This window comes from Pleurodeles waltl, chromosome 4_1 (genome assembly GCF_031143425.1).
Source record: "Pleurodeles waltl isolate 20211129_DDA chromosome 4_1, aPleWal1.hap1.20221129, whole genome shotgun sequence".
NCBI lineage: Eukaryota > Metazoa > Chordata > Amphibia > Caudata > Salamandridae > Pleurodeles > Pleurodeles waltl.
In genome coordinates, this window is record NC_090442.1 from 535,397,224 (window position 1) to 535,419,933 (window position 22,710).

Below are 22,710 nucleotides of genomic sequence, written 5' to 3' on the forward strand. Positions count from 1 at the left end.
GTGGTCACATCTTCGGAGCATGAGGACACCACCATCCCCTGTCCAAGTAATGCAGACTTACTACAAGCTATCCAGTCCTCCAAAGAAGTGCTTGAAGGTAAAATTGAAGAAGTGCGATTGGAGGTGTCCCTCTTGCATGAGGACATTACTAATGTCTCTGACAGAGTGACGGGTGGAAACCAGACTTTCTAAAGAGAAGGAGGTGGTCCAGAGCCTCAAGAAAGGAGCAGAGGACCAACATAAGACTAAAGTAGTGTCCTATATCCCATTGAAGATGCAGAACATCGAGTCAGAAGGCACAATCTCCACTTTGTTTGATTTCTGGAGGGAATTGAGGGCAGCACCACAAGTGAGTGAGTTTCTGTCCTCTTGGTTGAGAGACACTCTCCTTGCTGATCAATTTTTCTATGTTTCGCGGGGTAAAGGGCTCATGGAGCCCTGAGAGAAAAACATTCCCCGGGAGCTTCTCCGCGACCTATTATTGCAGAGTTTCTGAATTCCTTGGATAGCGACATGCTCCTTTGGGAAGCACATGGATTGGAATATAAACGCCATGAAAGCTCCAAGATCATGATATTCCCTGACTACAGCCTGGAAGTCCAACGACGCACGTTTGACTCAGTGAAAACAAAACTCCGCACCTTACAAATCCAATCCATATTGCTATTTCCAGCCAAGTTAAATGTTCTCTACCTGGGAAAATCTTTTATTTCATTCTCTTCTCCAGATGAGGCCTGGATGTGGTTGGAGGAACAACCACGGATCTAATCCAGTTTAGTGACCAGCACAGGTCACCAGATGCCTTGACCAACGGGTGCTAGACCCAAGACTGTCCCATGGCAACAGCGAAGACTGAATCGTAGAGCTACTTCATTTGGGCAGAGGACCCCATATCTGACTAAAGATCTGAGGAGAGGCAGACACTGGTCTTCAAATGCAGAGGGAGATGATCAACAGGAGCCAATGCATCCCAGGAAAAGCCTCCCTTATGGAGCTTCACAAACGAGATTGGGCAAAGCCAACTCCTCCTCAGAACTGGGGAGTATCCATCCTTTGGCGGAATAAATCACAGTACTTGAGCAGGACCTGGCGAGTGCTGACCCACTTGCACAGACTCAGACTGTGAACCCAGAGCGTCAGACACAGGAAGTGGCAACTGGATAGCCGAGGAGCATTGTGGTAACCGATGGTTACAACGTGATATGACCCCCATAGAGAGCATAACTAACTTTGGACGTAACTACCCACCTGTTTGCGTTGAGTGCTCTCTTTTCCCCTCCACTTTTCTCCCTCTTCCCCTTCCCTTCATGATTTCTCACTTCTTTCTTGTTCTTTTCTTCCTATTGGAACAGTTGGGATGGGGAGGGCGACAGGCCCAACCTTGCAAGTTGATGAGACATGCATGGGTTGGGGATAAGGGATGGATAGGGAGTGGGGCATAGATTAGTGGTTGAGAGTGTTTTCTCTAAATTGTTCTTTTGTTTTTTCCATTGGCGGGATGGACACACTGAATGTACTAATCATGTATCCCAGTACGAGACTACATCACTTAGACGTTAAGCACACAACTGATTGGGGCCCCCGGCAGTAGTCTGTTCTCACATGGAACTAAAACTAGATGGGTAGTAAAATCAAGAGAGGGCATGTGGCTGCCTACCTTAAACCTCTCAAGCCAGATGCGGCCCTCTTGCAGGAGATACATCTCAGAGGATCCCACTGTAATTTTCTGGCCCTGACATCATACACCACGCTGACACATGCTGGTTTCAAATCCGGATACTGGGGGTAGCAATTCTGATCAGAAGTCAACCCCTTCCCCCTTTCAGGTGCAGAAATCCTGGCTAGATCCTGTAGGGACTTATGCAGCAGTTCAGGATATTTGGGGGAGGTTGATGTTACTTTAATCAGTGTCTATGCCCACCCTGCCTCCAATCATACACCTTAACTTAACACACCAACATCCTACTTGAAACCAAATTCTCTCTACATATTCTAGGACGTGACTTTAACAAAGTGATGTCCCTGGACATGAATAGATCAGGAGGGGCACCTAACCCGGGTAGAGTTACTCCCTTGGCTTGCTTTGTTGACACACCGTGACTTACTGACTTATGGAAACAAACATTATCATCCACAGAGCCAGAGTTAATCCTATTCCTCGGTATCTCACAAAGTCTACTCAGACTTGATTGTAGTTTTGCACCAGCCTGCGAGGTGGGCATGAAACACAGAGCTGACTACCTAACCATGGGTCTTTCTAACCATTCCCTGCTGTGGGTAACAATAGTCCAGAAACCCAGCTATATCTCTAGTGCCTGGAGATTGAATGCCTGGGAGCTAAGAGATGACTCTATGCTTCAAGAAATCCGCCCAGAATCAGACCTCTACTTTCTAAAATAACAAAGATTCAGTTGCTTCGACTGGTACAGTATGGGAGGCATTTAAGGCAGTCATGAGGGATTGGATAAAAAAATATTATTTCCTTGATGAAAAGAAAGGCAACTTAGGAAGTGGAAGAAGTAGAAAAGCGACTCTTGAAGATGGAGGCCAAACATGTCCTTTCGTTGAGCCCCCTATTAAGAGGACGGATAGAAACCCTGTGCACAAAATTTATTGATTTGGCTACTGATGCAGTATGTAATCATATGCTAGCCACACATAGACTCTTTGAGGTCGACGACAAAGCAGGGAAATTGTTGGCTTGGTTGAGCCGCCGAGAAATGGAGGCTAGATGGGTCATGCAAATACAGGACATGAAGGGCACCCTCTGTTCCACAGATGGGGAGCTCACAAGAGAATTTGCAAAATACTGCGTAGCCCTCTACAAAGATCGGCCCCTGGCAGATACCGCCCAGATTGACGACTATCTCACTGAAGTTAATTTACCGACCCTATCCGGTGAAGACTGTGAATCCCAGGATGCAGACATTACTTTAGCTGAAGTCCAAAATGCTATAAGCCGAATTAGTTCCGGTAAAACTCCAGGACCTAATGGTTTCCCAGGTGAACTTTTTAAGAAACAAATAGATATACTACTCCGATTATACCAAAAAGGCACAAGAGGGTGGTATCCTCCCACCTGACCTGCACAGAGCTACAATAGTGTTCATACACAAAGCTGGGAAGCCCCCAACCTCCTGTGGCTCTTACCGGTCTATTTCATTGACTAACATAGAACCTAAAGTCCTAGCTACTATTCTGGCCACTAGACTCTTGGGAGTGGTTGCTCCATTGATCCACAGGGATCAATCCGGTTTCGTGCCAAAGCGTTCCACCAGAGAGAATTTACGCCGACTCCATGATTGGATGATGACGGTCCTAAACTGACAGATCCCCATCTGTTTGTTTCACTCGAAGTAGAGAAGGCCTTTGATGTAATTAACTGGCCTTTCATGACCCATACCCTGCTGAAAATGGGGTTTGGACCACATTTCAGGATATGGATAAACTTACTCTACATGGAGCCGGTGTTTGTCGTAAAAGTAAATGGCATACTGCCTCTGAGCTTCCCCATCAGGAGAGGAACTTGATAGGGCTGCTGTCTTTCCCCACTCCTCTTTGCCCTGACCTTGGAATCCCTAGCGTGTTTGATCCGTGCCCACCTTGATGTTAGAGGTTTCCGTATGGAGGGCTCCCCAATCCCGGAAGAAAAGATTTCCTTATATACAGACAACATCCTGCTTTATCTATCCCAGTCTAAAGCCTGGATCCCAGCAGTCCTCCATGAATTTGAATGCAACGGAGCCCACTCCGGATACACAATAAGTTGTAGACAAATCTGTACTTTCCCATTGGAGGGTGCTTTGACCAGATTGACCTCCCCCGGAAACTCAAAATAACTAGGGAGGGATTCCAATACCCGGAGATGCCCCAACAGACCCTGAGCGATGTGTGGAACAAAACATTAAGACAATTGTGACCGACTTTCATGCAGAAGTGCACCACTGGATGAGACTTCCTTTAACTCTGTTAGGTAGAGCGGCAATATTTAAAATGATTACTCTCCCAAAAAGTTTATAATCCCTACATCGCATATACCATAGACTCCTAGACAATATCTTCACTAGAATCAAGAGTGATCTTAGAAAACTGGTGAATAATGATGGCCATCCCAGGATAGCCATCCGCAAGCTACAATGTAATTCCTACAACGGAGGTATAGCTATCCCAGACCTCAAAGCCTGCTAATTGGGATCCCACTTAATAGCACTCAATGACTGGGGATATGTGGACAGCGATCATCCTACTTATGCCCTAGAAAATACAAAATTTCAAATGCACCCTTATCAACACTACCTCTATGGAGGGGAGGGGAGGATATGCTGCCTTTTACCTGCTACCCAGATAATTTTAGGGGCATGGGACAGAGCAAACTCCTGTATGGGATGGAAACAGAAAATCATGTGTGAAACCTCACTATAAATAAGTAGAAGCTTGAAAGAAATAACTAAATTAAAAGGCTTTACACCCTGGTTTCGAATAGGAATTTCCAGGGTGGGCGATTTGCTGGAGGTGGGGCAGGTTGGATGCCTTCAAGCTCTTTTCTTCCCTCCAGAGGGAATTCCAACTCCAGCGAAGCTCTATAAATACCTGCAACTCATACATGCATGGGAAGCTGAAAATATCCTGCCAGACCTCTCTGAACGCACTCCCTTACAGGCCAGACCTTTGAATGGAGAAATTACAGGATAAAGCAATGTCTTACACCTATAAAACTATTAATAATAATATGCCTGATACCCTCCTAAAATTGAGGGCTGCATGGGAGGCCAATATTGTCACATTCGAGAACCTAGACTGGGAGGCAGCACTGATATTCCAGTGGGAAGTAGTCATCAGAGCCCGGCTGTGACTTATCCAATTTAAAATCCTACAAAGGATTTATTATAATAGGGCCCGCCTCCATAAAATGGGTAGAGTAGCCTCACCGGATTGATTGTGTTGTGGGAGGAATCAGGGTGACTTCATCCACACATTATGGACATGCCCAACCTTACAAACATACTGGCACTGAGTGCTTTCAGAACTCAATGCTATACTAGGGGTGCAGTTGCCGGAGGACCCTAAATATGTTCTTTTAGAATTACCTAATGATGTGGCTGTACCGTCAATTATTCTATTGCTTGGTAATAATGGTTTGGTGGTGGGCAAACGGGATTTAGCTAGGAGTTTGGAAGCTCCTGATGTGCCAAATATTGATGAATGGAGGAAAGGAATGGATTTATTTATTACAGTGGAAAGAGTGACATATAAAAGTAGGTGTTGCCCAGGTACATTTTTTAAAATACGGGGAAGTTGGATTGAGTATTATGGACTTGCTAACGATGACAAACTTGCTGCGCCCCCTTTGTAACCACACTGTGAAATCTACTATCACTCATTATGTCAAAATATTCTTGATTGTATTGATGTTCTCCCTCCTGAGGTTCAACAATGTAAGTGCTTTGTCCTACCGCCATGTTTCTATGTTCAAGAGGAGTACCTGTTAGAGGGTAGTGTTAAGCATTTGTTGTACACACACAGGCAATAAATGAGGAACACACTCTCAAAGACAATTCCAGGCCAATAGGTTTTTATATAGAAAAATAACTTTTCTTAGTTTATTTTAAGAACCACAGGTTCAAGATTTACAAACAATTCTTTTAATGACAGGTATTTCACTCGGGTATCTTAGGAACTTTGAATCATCACAATAGCATGTACAGTTTTGGCGAAAATGGCAATAAGCTATTTTAAAATTGGACTTTAGTGCAAAAATCAACAGTTCCTGGGGGAGGTAAGTATTTGTTAGGTTCACAGGTAATTAAAGCACTTAAAAGGTTCAAAGTTGGGTCCAAGGTAGCCCACCGTTGGGGGTTCAAGGCAACCCCAAAGTTACCACACCAGCAGCTCAGGGCCGGTCAGGTGCAGAGGTCAAAGTGGTGCCCAAAACACATAGGCTTCAAAGGAAATAGGGGTGCCCAGGTTCCAGTCTGCCAGCAGGTAAGTACCCGCGACTTCGGAGGGCAGTCCAGGGAGGTTTTGTAGGGCACCGAGGGGGACACAAGCAGGCACAGAAAGTACACCCTCAGCGGCACAGGGGTGGCCGGGTCCAGAGTGCAAACAGGCATCTGGTTCGCAATAGGATTTAATGGGAGACCCTAGGGTCTCTTCAGCGATGCAGGCAGGCAAGGGGGGGGGGGGGGAGAGGTCCTCTGGGTAGCCACCACCTGGGCTAGGAAGAGGGCCGCCTGGGGGTCGCTCCTGCACTTTAGTTCGGATCATTCAGGACCTGGGAGCTGCGGGTGCAGTGTGTTTCCCAGGCGTCGGGTTCTTTGAAGCAGGCAGTCGTGGTCAGGGGGAGCCTCTGGATTCCCTCTGCAGGCATCGCTGTGGGGGCTCAGGGGGGTCAACTCTGGTTACTCACAGGCTTACAGTCGCCGGGGAGTCCTCCCTGTAGAGTTAGTTTTCCGCAGGTCGAGCCGGGGGCGTCGGGTGCAGAGTGGAAATCTCACGCTTCCGGCGGGAAACGTGTGGTCTTTAAAAGTTGCTTCTTTGTTGCAAAGTTGCAGCCTTTGTGGAACAGGGCCGCTGTCCTCGGGAGTTTCTTGGTCCTTTTAGATGCAGGGTAGTCCTCTGAGGCTTCAGAGGTCGATGGACCCTGGTGGACGCGTCGCTGTTGCAGTTTCTCTTGAAGTGGGGAGACAGGCCGGTAGGGCTGGGGCCAAACCAGTTGGTGTCTCTGTCTTCTCTGCAGGGCTTCAGGTCAGCAGTCCTTCTTCGTCTTCAGGTTGCAGGAATCTATCTTCCTCGGTTCTGGGAGCCCCTAAATACTCAATTTAGGGGTGTGTTTAGGTCTGGGAGGATAGTAGCCAATGGCTACTAGCCCTGAGGGTGGCTACACCCCTCTTTGTGCCTCCTCCCAGTGGGGAGGGGGTGACATCCCTAATCCTATTGGGGGAATCTTCCATCTTCAAGATGGGGGATTTCTAAAAGTCAGTCACCTCAGCTCAGGACACCTTAGTGACTCCTCCTTGTTTTTCTCATTATCTCCTCTGGCCTTGCCGCCAAAAGTGGGGACTGTGGCCGGAGGGGCGGGCATCTCCACTAGCTGGGATGCCATGTGGCGTTGTAACAAAGGGGGTGAGCCTTTGAGGCTCACCGCCAGGTGTTAAGGTTCCTGCAGGGGGAGTTGAGAAGCACCTCCACCCAGTACAGGCTTTGTTCCTGGCCACAGAGTGACAAAGGCACTCTCCCCATGTGGCCAGCAACATGTCTGGTGTGTGGCAGGCTGCTAAAACTAGTCAGCCCCCACTGGAAGTCGAGTATGTTTTCAGGGGGCATCTCTATGATGCCATCTGGGTGTAGTTCACAGTAAAATGTACACTGGCATCCGTGTGTATTTATTGTGCTGAGAAGTTTGATACCAAACTTCCCAGTTTTCAGTGTAGCCATTATGGTGCTGTGGAGTTCGTGTATGACAGACTCCCAGACCATATACTCTTATAGCTACCCTGCACTTACAGTGTCTAAGGTTTTGCTTAGACACTGTAGGGGCATAGTGCTCATGCACCTATGCCCTCACCTGTGGTATAGTGCACCCTGCCTTAGGGCTGTAAGGCCTATTAGAGGGGTGACTTATCTATGCCATAGGCAGTGTGAGGTTGGCATGGCACCCTGAGGGGAGTGCCATGTCGACTTAGTCATTTTCTCCCCACCAGCACATACAAGCTGGCAAGCAGTGTGTCTGTGCTGAGTGAGGGGTCCCCAGGGTGGCATAAGACATGCTGCAGCCCTTAGAGACCTTCCCTGGCATCAGGGCCCTTGGCACCAGGGGTACCAGTTACAAGGGACTTACCTGGATGCCAGGGTTGTGCCAATTTTGGAGACAAAGGTACAGTTTTAGGGAAAGAACACTGGTGCTGGGGCCTGGTTAGCAGGCCTCAGCACACTTTCAAATCATAACTTGGCATCCGCAAAGGCAAAAAGTCAGGGGGTAACCATGACAAGGAGGCATTTCCTTACACACACTCAATCCCATTTCACCAATCTTCCCGCTCACTTTTGATTTCTCGTTGCCAAAGACCTCCTAGTGTCCAGACTGTGGTCCAATGTGAACACGCAGTGTGACTAAAATGTGGCCATTCAGACCTAGAGGTAGTGAAGAGTATCGTAGACATGTCGGTTCTTTTCAGATCAGAGAATGGTTCAGTTGATAATCCATTTAAAGTTAGAGCTTTACCCTTTGTTAATTATGTTATGTTCCTCTGCAAGTATCTGCTATGACGAGTAGCGCCTGTTAACCTGAGGAACACTGTGTTTTGATAAAGACTATTGCCATTCATAGGAAACACCATTGCATGTTCATTATTTCTGGGTGTGCTGAGTACCAAGCATTGTTGTACTCTTGCTTACTGCCTTTGACTAAACATCTGTACCATGATGATCAAAATAAATGTTTAAAAAATATAGAAGTTCCTTTTTGTAAAGTCTGCATCGTCTGTAGATTTTCTCTCCATCCAAGGACTGTAGTCTGCTAAAAACACATAAATGATACATTTTTGTCCAACATGTTCTGACCATTATTTTCTTTCATACATTCACCTAATTAGGGGCAATGGGAAGAGAGTTAGGAGAAATATGAGTTTTATTGATAAAAAGAAAACTGGAGTATACTTTCTACTCATTGTTAAAAAAGTCTTATGTCAGTGTTGTCTGTTGATGGTCATTAATAGTTTGACAGGGCAATGATATAAATGCAAAATCACATCAGTATATTAAGTAGCATTTGGTTTTCTACCTTTTTTAACGGAGGGCTTATTTTCTGCTGAAAACAAATACCCTGATTAATTCATATATTACCACATGTAAGTTACAAAACTGAGTTTTAAATGATGTTGCTTTATCAACATTAGTATTACGTTATTCAGTTATGATATTACTTTTTTTCAGAAGTCACATAAACCAAGTTTAGCTGTGCTTATGAATGCCTCACTGCAAACCAAGAAAGCTGGTAATTATCTGAAAAAATGTATTGTGAACATACATTTTGAAGTTGTGTATACATTGATATCAGATGATTACGTTGTAATACGTTTTTTTCTTTGTTTTACTGTAGTCCATGAAACAACTAGCCTTATCAAAACTCAGCCGCTTGCACTACCTGGTAAATCAGTTAGAAAAGAAGATTTATATCATGATAGTAACGAGGAAGAGCTCAGTAACACTTCCCTTCCCAAGCCTTTGCCCTGCGACCAATCCTTCCCTCATCCTGCATTTAGATCACCTGCGTCCTTTTCACAACCTCCCCAGAAGGCTTCTGATCCTTTCCCAGGCATTGAACAGGTAAATGTTTGTAATTGCTGTTTGACATTTACTTTTTTGTTATTGATGCTTATGTTCTGTTTTTGTTCCCTTCAATCATTGTTTCCTGTATTACATGGACTAATTTACAATATTGTAAAGGTGACAATGAGGCTTATAGTAATGAAAATGTTGACTTCCAAGGAAAATTAAGCAGCCAAGATCTGAATGTATATAAAATGGAAAGCAGTGAAACAACTGAAGATAATGAAGAAGAGGAAAAGGATGAAGAGGAAGAGGATGAGGATGAGGAGGAAGACAGAACTGAAGATTCTGATGATCAAGAAGAAAGCCAAGATGATGATGACGATGAAGTAAGCCAGGAAGAGGAAATCTTGAAGGATGAAGAAGGAAATGAAGAATCAAGTAATCTTCTTAAATGTTTGGAAGATGACAAAGAGATTCAGCCTACATTATCTTGTGTCCAGTATGGTGGCTCGGGTACATCTTTGAGCAGAAACATTTTAGCTGTTGACCATGATCTACAAGCGGAACCTACTAAATTGTGTTCTACTGAAGTCATTGAGGTGGGACAAGAATATTTTGAAAACATAGTGGGTGGTCAGGAAACTCTAGAATCTAATGATCTTCCTGTATCTTTTATAGTAGGTTATTACGACAATTTCAATGAAAATGAGACTGTTGTCTCTCCCATTTCAGTGGCAGCGAATATACCCAGCCCGTTAATCATTTCTGACAGTGAGAAAAATATGGTTTCAAGCAAAATGGTATTTCAAGACATACAGGCAAGTGAACATTTAAATAAGATATGTTCTTGTGAAGGTTCTGAAATATTATTACAGCACAATTCAACAAGAACAAATACAGATATGGTGACTGGCAAGCTCCGAAGCTTTGCAGATGATGAGAAAGCACATTCCAATGACAACGATCCATTTACAGATGAAAATGAATGCAAAGATGTAACCCTGAACTCTGCAAATGGGCAGGTCATAAGATGTGAAGTATTGGACAATGTGAGCCATAAAAATCAGATTGACACTGATGAGAAGTTGCATTCACATAGTTCAAAACACTGTACAAAAGTTGAAGCAAAAGACTGCCAAAATGGGAATGAAAAATGGCCAGCTAACACTCAGGATCACGTAAGTAAAATTAAAAATAAAAGAAAGGGCAGTCTTTTATATTATTTTCTGACAATTGTTGCAATTGCAGGAGACCTCTGTCCACTTGTCTCTTATTTAGGTTCCAGTTTTAATAAGTAAGCTATTAATGTAAGAGGAGGCTTACCTAGGTGTATCAATTTCTGCTTTTGTTCTTTCATGAGGAACTTAGATAATTTCAGTGGCCCTGCTCTAAGTTCATTAACAGCATTGTCATCAGGGTGGGGCAAGAGTGTTTCTCTAATCATGGTTCAAAACTAGAACCTTTAATGAATATGTAACTAAAGCATGAAGTGGTAGGGTACTGTCATTTCTAGTCAACGCATTTTACATTGAAAAAGCCACAAACTTTCCAAGTGACATGCGGTTTTACTGATAAAATTATATATATATAGTGTACAAATAGTAATGTTTGGAAATTGAGTTTCTGCAAATATTTGTCATTTGGACATCACCAAGTAAAATGTTCTGATTTGTTTCGCTCCTATTTAAATCTTTGCATCACACTTCTGAATTACAAAAAAGTGCTTTTTTAATTCCTTATATATTTTGAAATATTTGTACTATTATTTAGTTAGAAGCTATTTAAATGTGTGTATGAAAAACACTGCTATCCTACAGCCCATTGTTTCAAGATTGTCAGACACCTCACTTTATAAAATGTACTAAGAGAAAAAAGTAAACACAATTTTTCAGGATAAGATAAGCAGCACTTAGTAAAAAGACAAACTGACATTTGACCTCTGTCTTTCAACGGACAACAAATGTGTCAAGATAAAACAAGATTTAAAGGCATCTTTGTTGCTCATTCATTTTCTGAATGAACAGAACACCTGTTCCTTTCTAGCTCAGGTTCACTCACCATAAGGGACCAGTAGGTTCTATAAATAGCTTCACCTGATAAAATCTCAAATTTTCGAGGCCTGTACATGATTACATCATTAAAAGCAAGTTAAGCTTAATATTTGTGATGATTTCCTTAGGTTCTATTGTCCTTTATGACTCTAGGGACTTACTAACTACTGTTTTCTTTAGAGCAAAAACTACTTTTTTGCTTTATCGTATAGCTTAGCATAAACAAAAACGTCTGCTGAAATATGAAAAAACCCAAGAAATGTTGCAGTGGCCTGTCTAAGAAGGGGAGTTTGCAGACCTTTGATTATAATGTAAATTGTGTTTGTGTACTTTACAGGAATCATTCATTGTGCTTCTCTCTCCCAATCTGTGCACTTTTACCAGGAACCTGAAGAAGAGAAGAGTGATAGTGTGAGTGAAGGTCCTGCCACACACGCATTACCTTCGAGAAAACCTGAACCTCCAGCTCATGATGTATCTTCAAATTTGGGAAATTCTGCTAGTAGGAAAGGCAAGTTGATAAAATAGTTCTGTAACCTTTCTTTGCTTAAAAATACATAATCCTTGAGAAAGATCTGTGCTGGAGCTCAAGAAGCAGAAAAAAGGCTTCACACAGCAACACTAAAAGAGGGGTTTTAACTCTGCTTACATGCTGCTCTTCTTCCCCATGGCATTTAACTGGTTATTTGATAATACACCCAAATTTAAAAAAAAAATGCTTCAATGTATTTTTTTTTTTTTTTTTCGTCCTCATCTCACCAACCCGTGCCAATAGCGAGAGGATCCATTTTTACTCCAGGTATCCAGCCCCCTAATATCAACAGGCCATTCCACCTGACGTGCTTTTCTATGGCTCTCCTTATATCCTTGGCAAATCGTTCCCCCCTCCGCCCAAAATCCTGATTGGACAGTAGGGCCAGATGTATCGAAGGGGGGGGTCTGGTATAATCATTGGACATCTTTAGCCACTCGAATAGGATTTTACCAATCGTTTTCCCATCCCACCCACAAGACATCTCCTTTACTGATCGGCCCGGCTCTGTCCAGTTTATGTAATCTATCTATTGAGTTCAGCCACTCCTGCACTGTAGGGGGTTGTGAGCATATCCAATTATGACAGATTTGTCGCCGAGCAATAAGCATCAAAAGAAACAAAAAACGTTGCTGTGATTTGGTCTCTCATCTCACAAACCCCAAATAACACTAGAGCAGAATTCAATATTATTTCTTCCCCAAATATCCTATTTAAGACACTCTGCACATCTATCCAATAATTAGCTAAACCTGGACAGTCCCAGAACATATGAAAATCATCCGCATCAATGCCTTCACATCGTGGGCATTTCTTCTGGATTCCACTTATCCGGGATAATCTCGCTGGAGTCCAATACACTCTGTGCAATGTAAACAAATGATTCTTCCTCATTGCCGCAGATTTAACCCTATTCCAGAGAATAGAACATGATTTTTGCCACATCGCTATTATGTCCATATTTGGGAACACCTCTCCCCATTTCTGGAGCGGGAGAGGGGGATCCTCCTCAGCTGCCTCCATCAATGCTTGATACCAAACCGCAATTTCCTTCGGTAGAGGTCTTTGAGTTATTCTCGTCCCAACAAGATCTACCAATTTCTCCTTCTTGTGAAGATTTAATCCAGCTAACCAACTGGTAATACTTAAATTTTGAAATGTCCACTCCCACTCTCTCCAGAAATGTGGCCCATGGTACCAAATTCGCACCCTCTATAATCTGTCCCCATTGTAGTATCCCGCTCGCCTTTAGTGGATTTGATAGTTTATCATGCAAGCATGCCGGGGTGCCAGGTGAGTCCCATATTGGAGCTGAGCCGGAGTAATAAGCTATCCGCAATAGGTTGCGAATCTGTAACCAAATTTTACAGGCCTGCCGCAGGATCTTAAGTCTAATTTAATTGAAAAACCTTGGGTGGCCAAATTTGTATAGAAAAAACTCAGCTCCTTCCCCCACATATGCAGTCAATGCTGCCCACATTGGAGTGTATTCTGATTTTTTATTTAAGAGAATTCTACTATTCTTAAATTGAAAGGCCAGATAATACTTATAGAAATCAGGTGTTGCTAGCCCCCCGTTCCTTTCTCTTGCATAACTTTTTCCACAAAATTCTTACTCCCTTTTGTGCCCAGACAAACAAAGACATGTCTCCCTGTAATTTTGTAAACCACTTGCTCTTCAATTCCAACGGGATAGTATTAAATAGAAAAGTGAATTTTGGCAGAATTATCATTTTCAAGATATTGGTTCTACCTATTAAAGACAGCGGGAGAGCCGCCCATGTTCTTAGGAGTTTCTTGGCCTCTAAATGTGTTTTCTCAAAATTTATCCTTGCCAAGTCCCCCAATTCTTTTGTGATCTGGACTCCTAAATACCTAATTTCCTGTTTAACTAGTGGAGATTCATATGCCATGTTCCAATTCCTCAGCTCATCTGAATACAGATCTTGAAAAAAGGAAACAAAAGCAGCTTCTATTTCTGTACCTTCTACACAGATCTGACCAGTAGCCTTAGACCTAATTGATGCAATATGTTTCTTTGAATGGTCAGATTTTACCTTCCAAGCCAGTAACTTACTGCACCCTTCCCCATATTCATAATGCGCGTACTGACTAGCTTCCCATTTCTTTCTCGAACTTCCAATAAATACTCAAATTTCAAATGGGCTTCCTCATGCTGTCGTTCGAGTGACATTAATTGATCCCTATTCCCCATTTCCTGTGCGGCTTGTATAGAGTCCTGCAGCATCGCTATGCTGGTCTCGACACTACCTAATTTCTCTCTCTCCTCCCTGCGCCTAAATATAGCCAAATTAATCAGCCTCCCCCTTATATAGGCTTTGTATGCATCCCAGACTATTTGCAAACTAGCAGATCCCTGATTCACTTCGAAAAAATCTATTGTATCCTTTCTTAATGCCTCAATAATCAGGTCATCCAGTAATAATAAACGACTTATTGTACCTCGGAACCTAGGAACTTGCGCCGTAAAGGAAAGATACAGCTTAACAGCCGCATGATCTGATAAATGTGCCGGGGCATGTACTATTAAAGAAACATTTCCTATCAAGCTATTCTGTACTAAAAAGAAATCTATTCTAGAATTATTCCCATATTTCTTGTTGTGAAAAGTGAATCTGGGTCCTACACCCCCCTTAACCTGCCACACATCCACCAACCCCAGATCAGTAATAGCCTGCTTAACCAGTAACCTACATCTAGGGGAATTAGCCGTTCCCCGGGGAGTGGATTTGTCCAAGGCCAAGTTCAGTAATATATTAAAATCCCCACCTAATACAATCGGTTATTTGGTTTTCAGAAGGAGATTATATAGTTCTATAAATGAAGTGGCATCATCTGTATTGGGTCCATAATAACCTGCGATCGTGAGCCATACCCCAAAAAAACAAACCTCCGCCACCGCCCATCTGCCCTTTAAATCAGCATGTACCTCCCCTATACCTAATCCCTTCGCTATTCTTTCTTTAAAAAGAATAGCAATGCCTTTGACTGGGCACGACTGATTGGTCACTACCCCCCTCGATATCCACCTTGTATTTTTAAACACATTTTCCCATTCATCTTGTGAGAGATGCGTCTCCTGTAATATAATCACATCCTCCTCCGCCTGCCTAAGAAATTCCAAAATCTTCCTTCTTCTACACTCAACCCTGAGCCCGTTGATATTCCATGAGCTTATTTTTTGTAATAAGCCCTCCTGCTTACCCATCCTATAATAAAAAAAGAAAATACCTGGATCCTCCCCTTCTTACCACGAAAAAAACCCATTTTGAGGACATTTATTTTATTTTTAACCTTTTTTCCCCTTATGCTCCCACACCCAAACCAACCAATTCTCCAAACCCCTCCAAAACCCCTTATGCCCCTATCCCCACCACCCATGGGAACCCTCCCTGCTTTTAATAGGACAGCCATTGCTTATCCCTTTGAGCCCTCCGCACACTGGGGCATTCTTCAATCACACCAATACCATTACATGATTGCAATGACTTTATCTGTTCTATAAAGGCCTTAACCTCCTCAGGGTCTCTTATGTTATGAGTTTTATTCCGCCACATGATCCGCATGGCCGCCGGAAACATTAACTGTACTGTTGCTCCCAAATAGCGAAGTTCTTGCATTAATTTCCCCAGCTCCCACTGTCTATCCAAAGTCACTCTAGAGACATCTGATCGAATTCTAAAGGACCAGTCATCCTTAATGAAGTTTCTCACCTTCAGGGCCTCCTACAGAATCTTCTCTTTTATTGAGTAGGTGGCGAAGTCCACTAAGATTCTTCTAGGGGATTTCCTTCCTGCATTTTGTTTGAACGGGTCTCGGTGTATCCTTTGAATATCATCCTCCAATTTCAGATGCGCTAGACCTGGCATTGCCTCTTTTATCAATGATATCAGATAACCCTTGAGGTCTGCTCACTCCGCCCCCTCCGGTACTCCAAGAACTCTAATGTTGTTTCTTCTCATGTTATTTTCCAGAAACTCTAGTTTATCCTGCATAGCCCTGTCCCCCCGCTTAAGATGCGCAATGTCTTGAGATTTGGCCAGCACCTTATTTTTCTGCTGCTCCATAGCCTCTTCCACCTTGCCAATCCGATCCGTTAGCTGATTGATCTTAGTCTCTAAAATCACGCACGCTTCTTGTATCTTAGCCTGATTATTTTCAGAAATCTCGAACTTCTCTCAAATCTCTTTCGTAAGGGAAAGTAAGAGCTCATATACTCCCCCATCCCTGGGCTCCAATAGGGCTAAGGCGTTAGGCTCCGGAAGGTCTTCCTTGCCCCTTAGAGAGCTGCCCCCTATTGTAGTTAACTGGGTCATCTGCACCTCCCAATGCACCGGGGAACCCTGCTCCAATACAGCCGAGCCCTCTGGGGCCAAGTGTGATTCCATAGAAGCCGGAGAAATCTCGCTTATTTCCTCCATGCCCGACTGGAAGTATTTAGTTATTGACCCTGGGGTACCCTTTTTTCCTCCTTGGCCTCCTTTCGTATTGGTCTCCAACTCCCCCAGACTCTCCTTTGCTCTAGATTGACCTCTCCTTTTTGTTGAACATGTATTGTCAGTAGTTATATTGCACTCCGGGCCTCGAGATCCCGACTTCCCTTTCCGTATTGCCCCCAGCTTACCAATACCCACCTGAGGACCTTTTACAAAGTGCTTAACCGGTGACATTAATACTGAAGTAGTTATCTCTCCCCCTTGGCTCTTTATTTCTGTAAGGTCTGCTCCTGAGAGTGATCTTGAACCTCGAAGACTGCACCTAGCGGTGTAGCGTCTCCCCTGGCGCACACCCCTTATCGCCTCACTCCACACTCCTGAGGTTGAGCAAAACCTCCTGCGCCTCTCTCCACATAAACTGTTATTTGCGCCTTTCCCTGCCGCGTCCGCGGCCTGAGTTAAGGTATGTGCCAGGTTTGAATATGGTGAGTAACCCTCTCTCACTGTTTATCTAGTAAACAGGGAGGGGAGCTGAGAGGGAAGAAAGAAAAAAAAAAAAAAAAGGGTTTCCAGAGCTCTGCCTCCCCTCCAGCTGCCAGATCACCTTAGATCCTCCATTTAAGCCTTGGGGGGACGATACTCCCAGTCTGCGACCCCTAAAAAGGAGTCTTACCTTCTGAATGCTCAGTACTTCAAACAGTGGCCCTTCTGTGGAGCTCCGGTATTTTCAAACCGAACCAGCCCTCTAATAGGCTCACCAAAAATATCAGGAGGCTGGATTTCTTCGAAGGACAAACCTCCGAGAGGAAGAGAGGCACAGTTTTCAGCGCTTCGCCAGTAATTTTCCTCCGCGTTTCAGAACCGCCGCCACTAGCGCTGCCGCGCGTCTAGCAAGCCCCTCCTCCTCCCTCTGCGCTGCGTCGCGTTGCGTCGGTTACCCCCGGAGCGGAGGACTCACGGCTCAGCTTCCTAGCTGGCCGCCATGTTCCCCAACGTCATCCTACTCAAGCCAGTGTTGTTCGATGATTTTTCTTCACTGGATTTTTTTGTTAATTATACTGTTGTTTATATTATTATTATTCGTTTTCATGAATATCTAACTTTAAAGTTTAGTTTTTAATGAAATTAGCTGAATATGGTTTGACTTTAACAAAAAAAAATTAAATTCATCTTATTTATCTATGATCACTTGAAAAATGCCTTCTTTATGATGTTTTTTTTCCCACTTTTCTATTTTCCTTGCGGTACTACAGTGTTAATGTCAGAACTTGGGCTGGAAGAGGATGATGCAGAGTCTGCTTGGGATTCTGAGGTACTTCTCTTAAATTTCTTTCAGTTATTAGTTCAGATAACTCTAGAGATTGTTCCCAGAAGCGGTCTGAATGCTGTACTCTGTTAACCTTCACAGTGGACTACTACTAAGTAACTAAAAAATAAGCTGATGTTCTTAAACATTGTGGTATGCAGTGGTGTGTCTAGATTTTAAGGGCTGTCTTCAGCCTATTAAGATTGGCACAGGCTTTGTCCTTTTAATATAGACTGATATTAAAGTCCCATGAGTGATTTCTGAGCTAAGGAATAACTTGTTCGATGGCTGCTGTCCTGCTGCAGCTTGGCCAGCTTCACGTTTGTATAGTGTACAAGCCCGTCTTTCAACAGCGAGTGGCATGTATGATCCTGCGTCTGCTCTTTAGAGGTTGAGTTTTTGTTCTTCCCTGTGAGGAAAGGGTGCAATGAGGGGGGAAAAATTAGTCAAGTGTGGAGAATATGAACACCAGGTCTGAAGAGATTTCCTCCCTTGACTAAGAAGGCACTGAACCAGGATTAAGTTGCTGCTAGAAAATGGGCTATTAGATGAGAGGGATGAAAACCCACCTGAAAAATAATCACAATCCTTGTCAGGGTGAACCACTAAAGTCACTAAATAAACCTGTGCTTGACCAGGTGCAAGATAGCTTGACTCTAAGCAGTCAGTCTTATCTTAGAGGCAACGTGTAAAGTATTTATGCAGTACTCAATTAGTAATAAAGTGAAAACATAACAAAAATCCCAAACCAATGTAGAAGAAGAGACAATATTCTAATAGATCAGTGACACTAAAACAGCAAAAATCCCATTAGTGGAACCAGAAACATGAATTTTTAAAGTTTGAATTACAAATGGTGCCAACCACGGTTACCTAGTCGCACTAGAGTGGGTCAAAGTCAAAAGTTAAGACTGACCTAGATGGAGCATGGGGTCAAATGCAGGGTCCAGTTTTATCTTGGTGGAGAAGTTTACCTTCTGATGTAGAAGCTTTTATGGAGGAAAAATTGTAGTTGATGAATCGTCTGCAAGACGAGCTGCAAGTCTGATCTGATGCAGGGCTCGACAGCGGTGGGTTGCTGAAGAGCAGGGTCACTGATGTGGTTGTTGGCGAAGGCTGTAAAACTCTGAGCTGGCAATGTCTGTGCCAAGGAAGGCCTCAACACCAATCGAATGCTGCTCTGCATTGGTCCCGATGAAGCCTTCTTCATTCTGACTTTGAAAGTTTCTAGTAACCAGATCTCCATCAGTAAGGAAACCGTCAGTCTTAGGCTGACTGGCGATTTGACGGCTGCGCCTTTGTGTGGTCAGTTCTAGTATCCATATTGAGTTTGGTGCCAGCCTGCCTGGTAAACAAAGAGGAGCCAGTCCTAGATGTGAGGCTCTTCTGCCAGTGACAACGTAGGCATCCTTTGAAGCTCAGGAAGGGGATGGAGACAACTCCAATGCCACCCTGTCAAGGGAAGAGCCTTTCACCCCACACCCAGAGCCGTTGTCCCATTACTAGGAGAAATACATATCCTACAACAGGGGAACCATCAGGGGTCAGGTGACAGCTGGAAACAGACAGGAAAGCCTTTTTGATTTTAGGCAGTAAAATGACAATTTTCTAAAAGTGTAATTTCCAAAATCGTATTATAAAATCTGACTTTTTGGATTTTAATTTACCAATATGAGTCCTTGAACCATTTTCTTTTAGCTGCACCCACATCTAAGTTATCACTTAACAAAGGTAATACTGTAAACCAGTGTTATCCTTTGGTAGAGCCTTCCTTTTCACAGTAAAAACATCTTGGAGGTTTTTCAGTGCTAGGACCTACAAACAGTAAATATATATCCTACTTTTTAAATATAATGCCTCCTGCCCTCTCTACATTTATGGCCTATCTTAGGACTGACTTACCAGTATTAAAAAGGAATGTAAAAGGGCATGTTCTTCCAGGTTGAAATGGAAGTCTAAACCTGTGGACACAGAGGCAGCAATAGCAGGCCTGGGGATTTGTTTTACAGTGCTACCTTTGTGGATGACACAGGGAGTGCAGCAGCCTACTACTGGCATTTAGTTTACAGGCCCTGTGTACATGTGTTACCATATTCTATAGCATATATTATGGCATATTATTGTCTTATTCTTAAATTAAATGTGCCAATTAGGGGTATGCCATTCCAACATATTTAGGGAGGCGAGCCCAAGTACTTTACAACTGGTTAGCAGGGTCCTATAGCTATAAAAAACGGTTTCAGCAAAAGAAGACAAAAAGTCTGGAGAAATATAATGCTAAAGGTGGTACTTTTCAACACTTGATTATACCTCTGAAGGCTCTGCCTCTGAAGCTGGCCTTACTAATTGTCATCTTCAACTTCAGGGATGCTCGCACAATGATGGTAAAACAGGAATTGACCGCTCACAAGCTGTTGGATTACAGAGCTGATTAGTAAAGATTACATGTTTAGTGTGAAGTATTTTGGGGGTGACTGCTGGAGTTAAAGTGGTATTCGATTTACTTGTGATTAAAACTTCACTCTGAGTAAATTTGTGTTTCCAGCATGTATCGCTGTAGATAAGTGCTTTGCATACTACTACCAGCTAGTTTTGGGATTGGAAGATTACAAAGTGTATTTCTTTGATGAAGCTCTTGTGATTTTAAGTTGACTTATTATGCCTCCTGCAAAGCCCACAACGCACCATGACACAGGCTCCCACTTAGATTATTTTATTTTTGTCCGTCAGTCTAAGACTTGTTTTTAGCGTTCCCTTTGACTCTGAGTATCAACATCAGACAAACAGGGAGCCGAAGACTGACATCATGGCTTTGAGTAAGCTGACCAGCACTGACCACGAAGTGATCAGTTTTAAGAGCCTGGGTCTACATAGCTGACAAGTTTTCAGTTTGCTTATGTGTAACATTTTCAATTATTAGGTATATTTATGTGTGTCATTCTAAGGCTATATGTGTGGTACTTACCTAAGTCTTTCAACCAAACTTTGCAAGGTAGGCAACTCCTTACATAGACCTTTTTGCCAAAGCAGAAAACGCAAAATGCCCAAGCTTCACCTCCAGGTGCCCACACCCTCTATTCAAGGGAAATGCTCTGTGGATGATTTGATCAGGAATATTTACTTACACTTTTCCACCTTTCCAGCTCATTCCATTTCTGGTTCAGTGGATCAGGCAAACGTCCCTCACTATGATCCTTGTAGCTCCCATTTGGACACATCAGCTGTGGTTCACCCCACTCCTAGACCTATCAGTAGTTCCCCACAAGAAGCTCCCCAACAGACCAGACCTTCTCACTAAAAATCAAGGACAAATCAGACATCCAGACCCCATTTCACTCAACCTTGCGATGTGGCTCCTGAAGTCATAGAGTTTGGTTACCTAGGGTTGCCTGCAAACTGCAAGGCTATTCTCAGGCAAGCATGTAGACCCACACCTAGAACCTTTTATGCTGCAAAATGGAAATGTTTTGTTTGCCACGGTCAAACAGATTGATCCCATGAAAGCTGTACCATTCAAGATATTGTTTATTTGTTCCACTTACAGAAAGCAAATCTAGCATACACCTCCATTTGCCTACATTTTGCAGTTATAGCTGCATATCCACAGAACAGACAACATATGTCTTTGTTCAAAATCCTAGTCATTAAGTCTTTCATGGAAGGCGTTAAATGTCTTTTTCCACCTACGGTTCCCCCTGGACCCTCATGGAACATTAACATTGTGCTCACCAGACTCATGGGTCCACCTTTCGAACCGCTCCAATCATGCCCTCTTCAGTACCTTTCTTGGAAGGTAGCTTTCTTAGTTGCTATCACATCATGCAGGCGTGTCAGTGAGATCCACACGTTAACCTTGGAAGAGCCTTTCTTCCTGATTCATAGGGATACGGTAGTCCTTTGTACTAACTCCAAGTTCCTGCCCAAGGTGGTTTTGCAGCTTAACATAAACCAGTCCATTGAACTACCCGCCTTCTTTCCGCCACATGACCCTGTTGCAGAAAGAGCTCTCTACACTCTAGATGTTAAAAGAAGACTCGTGATTTAAATTGACAGAACAAAAAAGTTTAGAAAAACTAAACAGCTCTTTGTATCTTTTTCACTTCTTTACACAGGTAGTCCAATATCCAAAACTGGCATAGCCAGATGGATAGTTTAATGTATACAGACATGTTATGTTAAAGCAAAGAGACCATTATCTGCTACCCAGAGAGCACATTTTACTAGGAAAAAAGGTGCTACAATGGCCCTTCTTGGAAATATCCCCATAGCTGACATTTGTAAGGCAGCTACATGGTCTATACCACACACATTCACAAAACACTATTGCGTGGATATGCAGGCACATCAGCAAGCCAATGTCGGTCAGGCAGTGCTAGGAACACTTTTCCAATCAACCGCAACTCCTACAGGCTAGCTACCACTTCTATGGAGGGACTGATTTACAGTCTGTGCAGGGCATGTGTGTCTACAGCCACACATGCCACCAAACGGAAAAAAAAATCTTACTCAGTAATCATCTGCTCGTGGCACATGCACCCTCTCTCCTCACCAGACGCCTGTGGCCATTGCAGTTACATTATATTTGTATATATTCATACATATGTAGCTAAAATTGCATGGACATCTCTTTCTATATACTTTTGTTTTCTTACACTCCTTTCTCACATGCCTGTGGGAAAACAATCTAACAAAGAAATCGATGCCCATGCGCACTATCACAGAGAGCAGCAGTCACTCGATCCTGTGACTCAAAACACTTATTTGAAGAAAAGCAACTTGCACAACTCCAGACCCTACACTAGATGGCAGGAGTAAGCATGGCATGTGAATATACAGCACTACATGCCACAAACTGATGCTTACTGAGTAAGTAACATTTTACATTCAGTGCAACTTGGTCTCTGGAAATGGTTGAAAACTACCACACTGCTGGTGCTTGCTCAGACGAAGTTTGAATCCATCTGCTTGCCATGTGGGTTAAGTTAGGGAAACAGTGATGTCTACGATTCTTACAGTACAGCAAATCAACTGCTCTCCCTGCGCCTACCACTGAGTTGAGCTTCAGCCTCAGGTACAGAGCAGTATAATGTTAAA

General features: G+C 43.3%; 1 protein-coding gene across 14 annotated transcripts in view; it reads left to right on the forward strand.

Moving 5' to 3' along the window:
• The window catches only part of ANKRD26 (ankyrin repeat domain containing 26), an 829,339-nt gene that overhangs the window by 179,841 nt on the left and 626,788 nt on the right, over positions 1 to 22,710 (forward strand). For all 14 annotated transcript variants that reach the window (XM_069228894.1, XM_069228896.1, XM_069228898.1 and 11 more), the window contains 4 exons: positions 8,932 to 8,992; positions 9,098 to 9,324; positions 11,706 to 11,832; positions 17,564 to 17,622. In XM_069228894.1, coding sequence (XP_069084995.1) covers positions 8,932 to 8,992; positions 9,098 to 9,324; positions 11,706 to 11,832; positions 17,564 to 17,622 — 474 coding nt within the window. The remainder of the gene's footprint in view (positions 1 to 8,931; positions 8,993 to 9,097; positions 9,325 to 11,705; positions 11,833 to 17,563; positions 17,623 to 22,710) is intronic.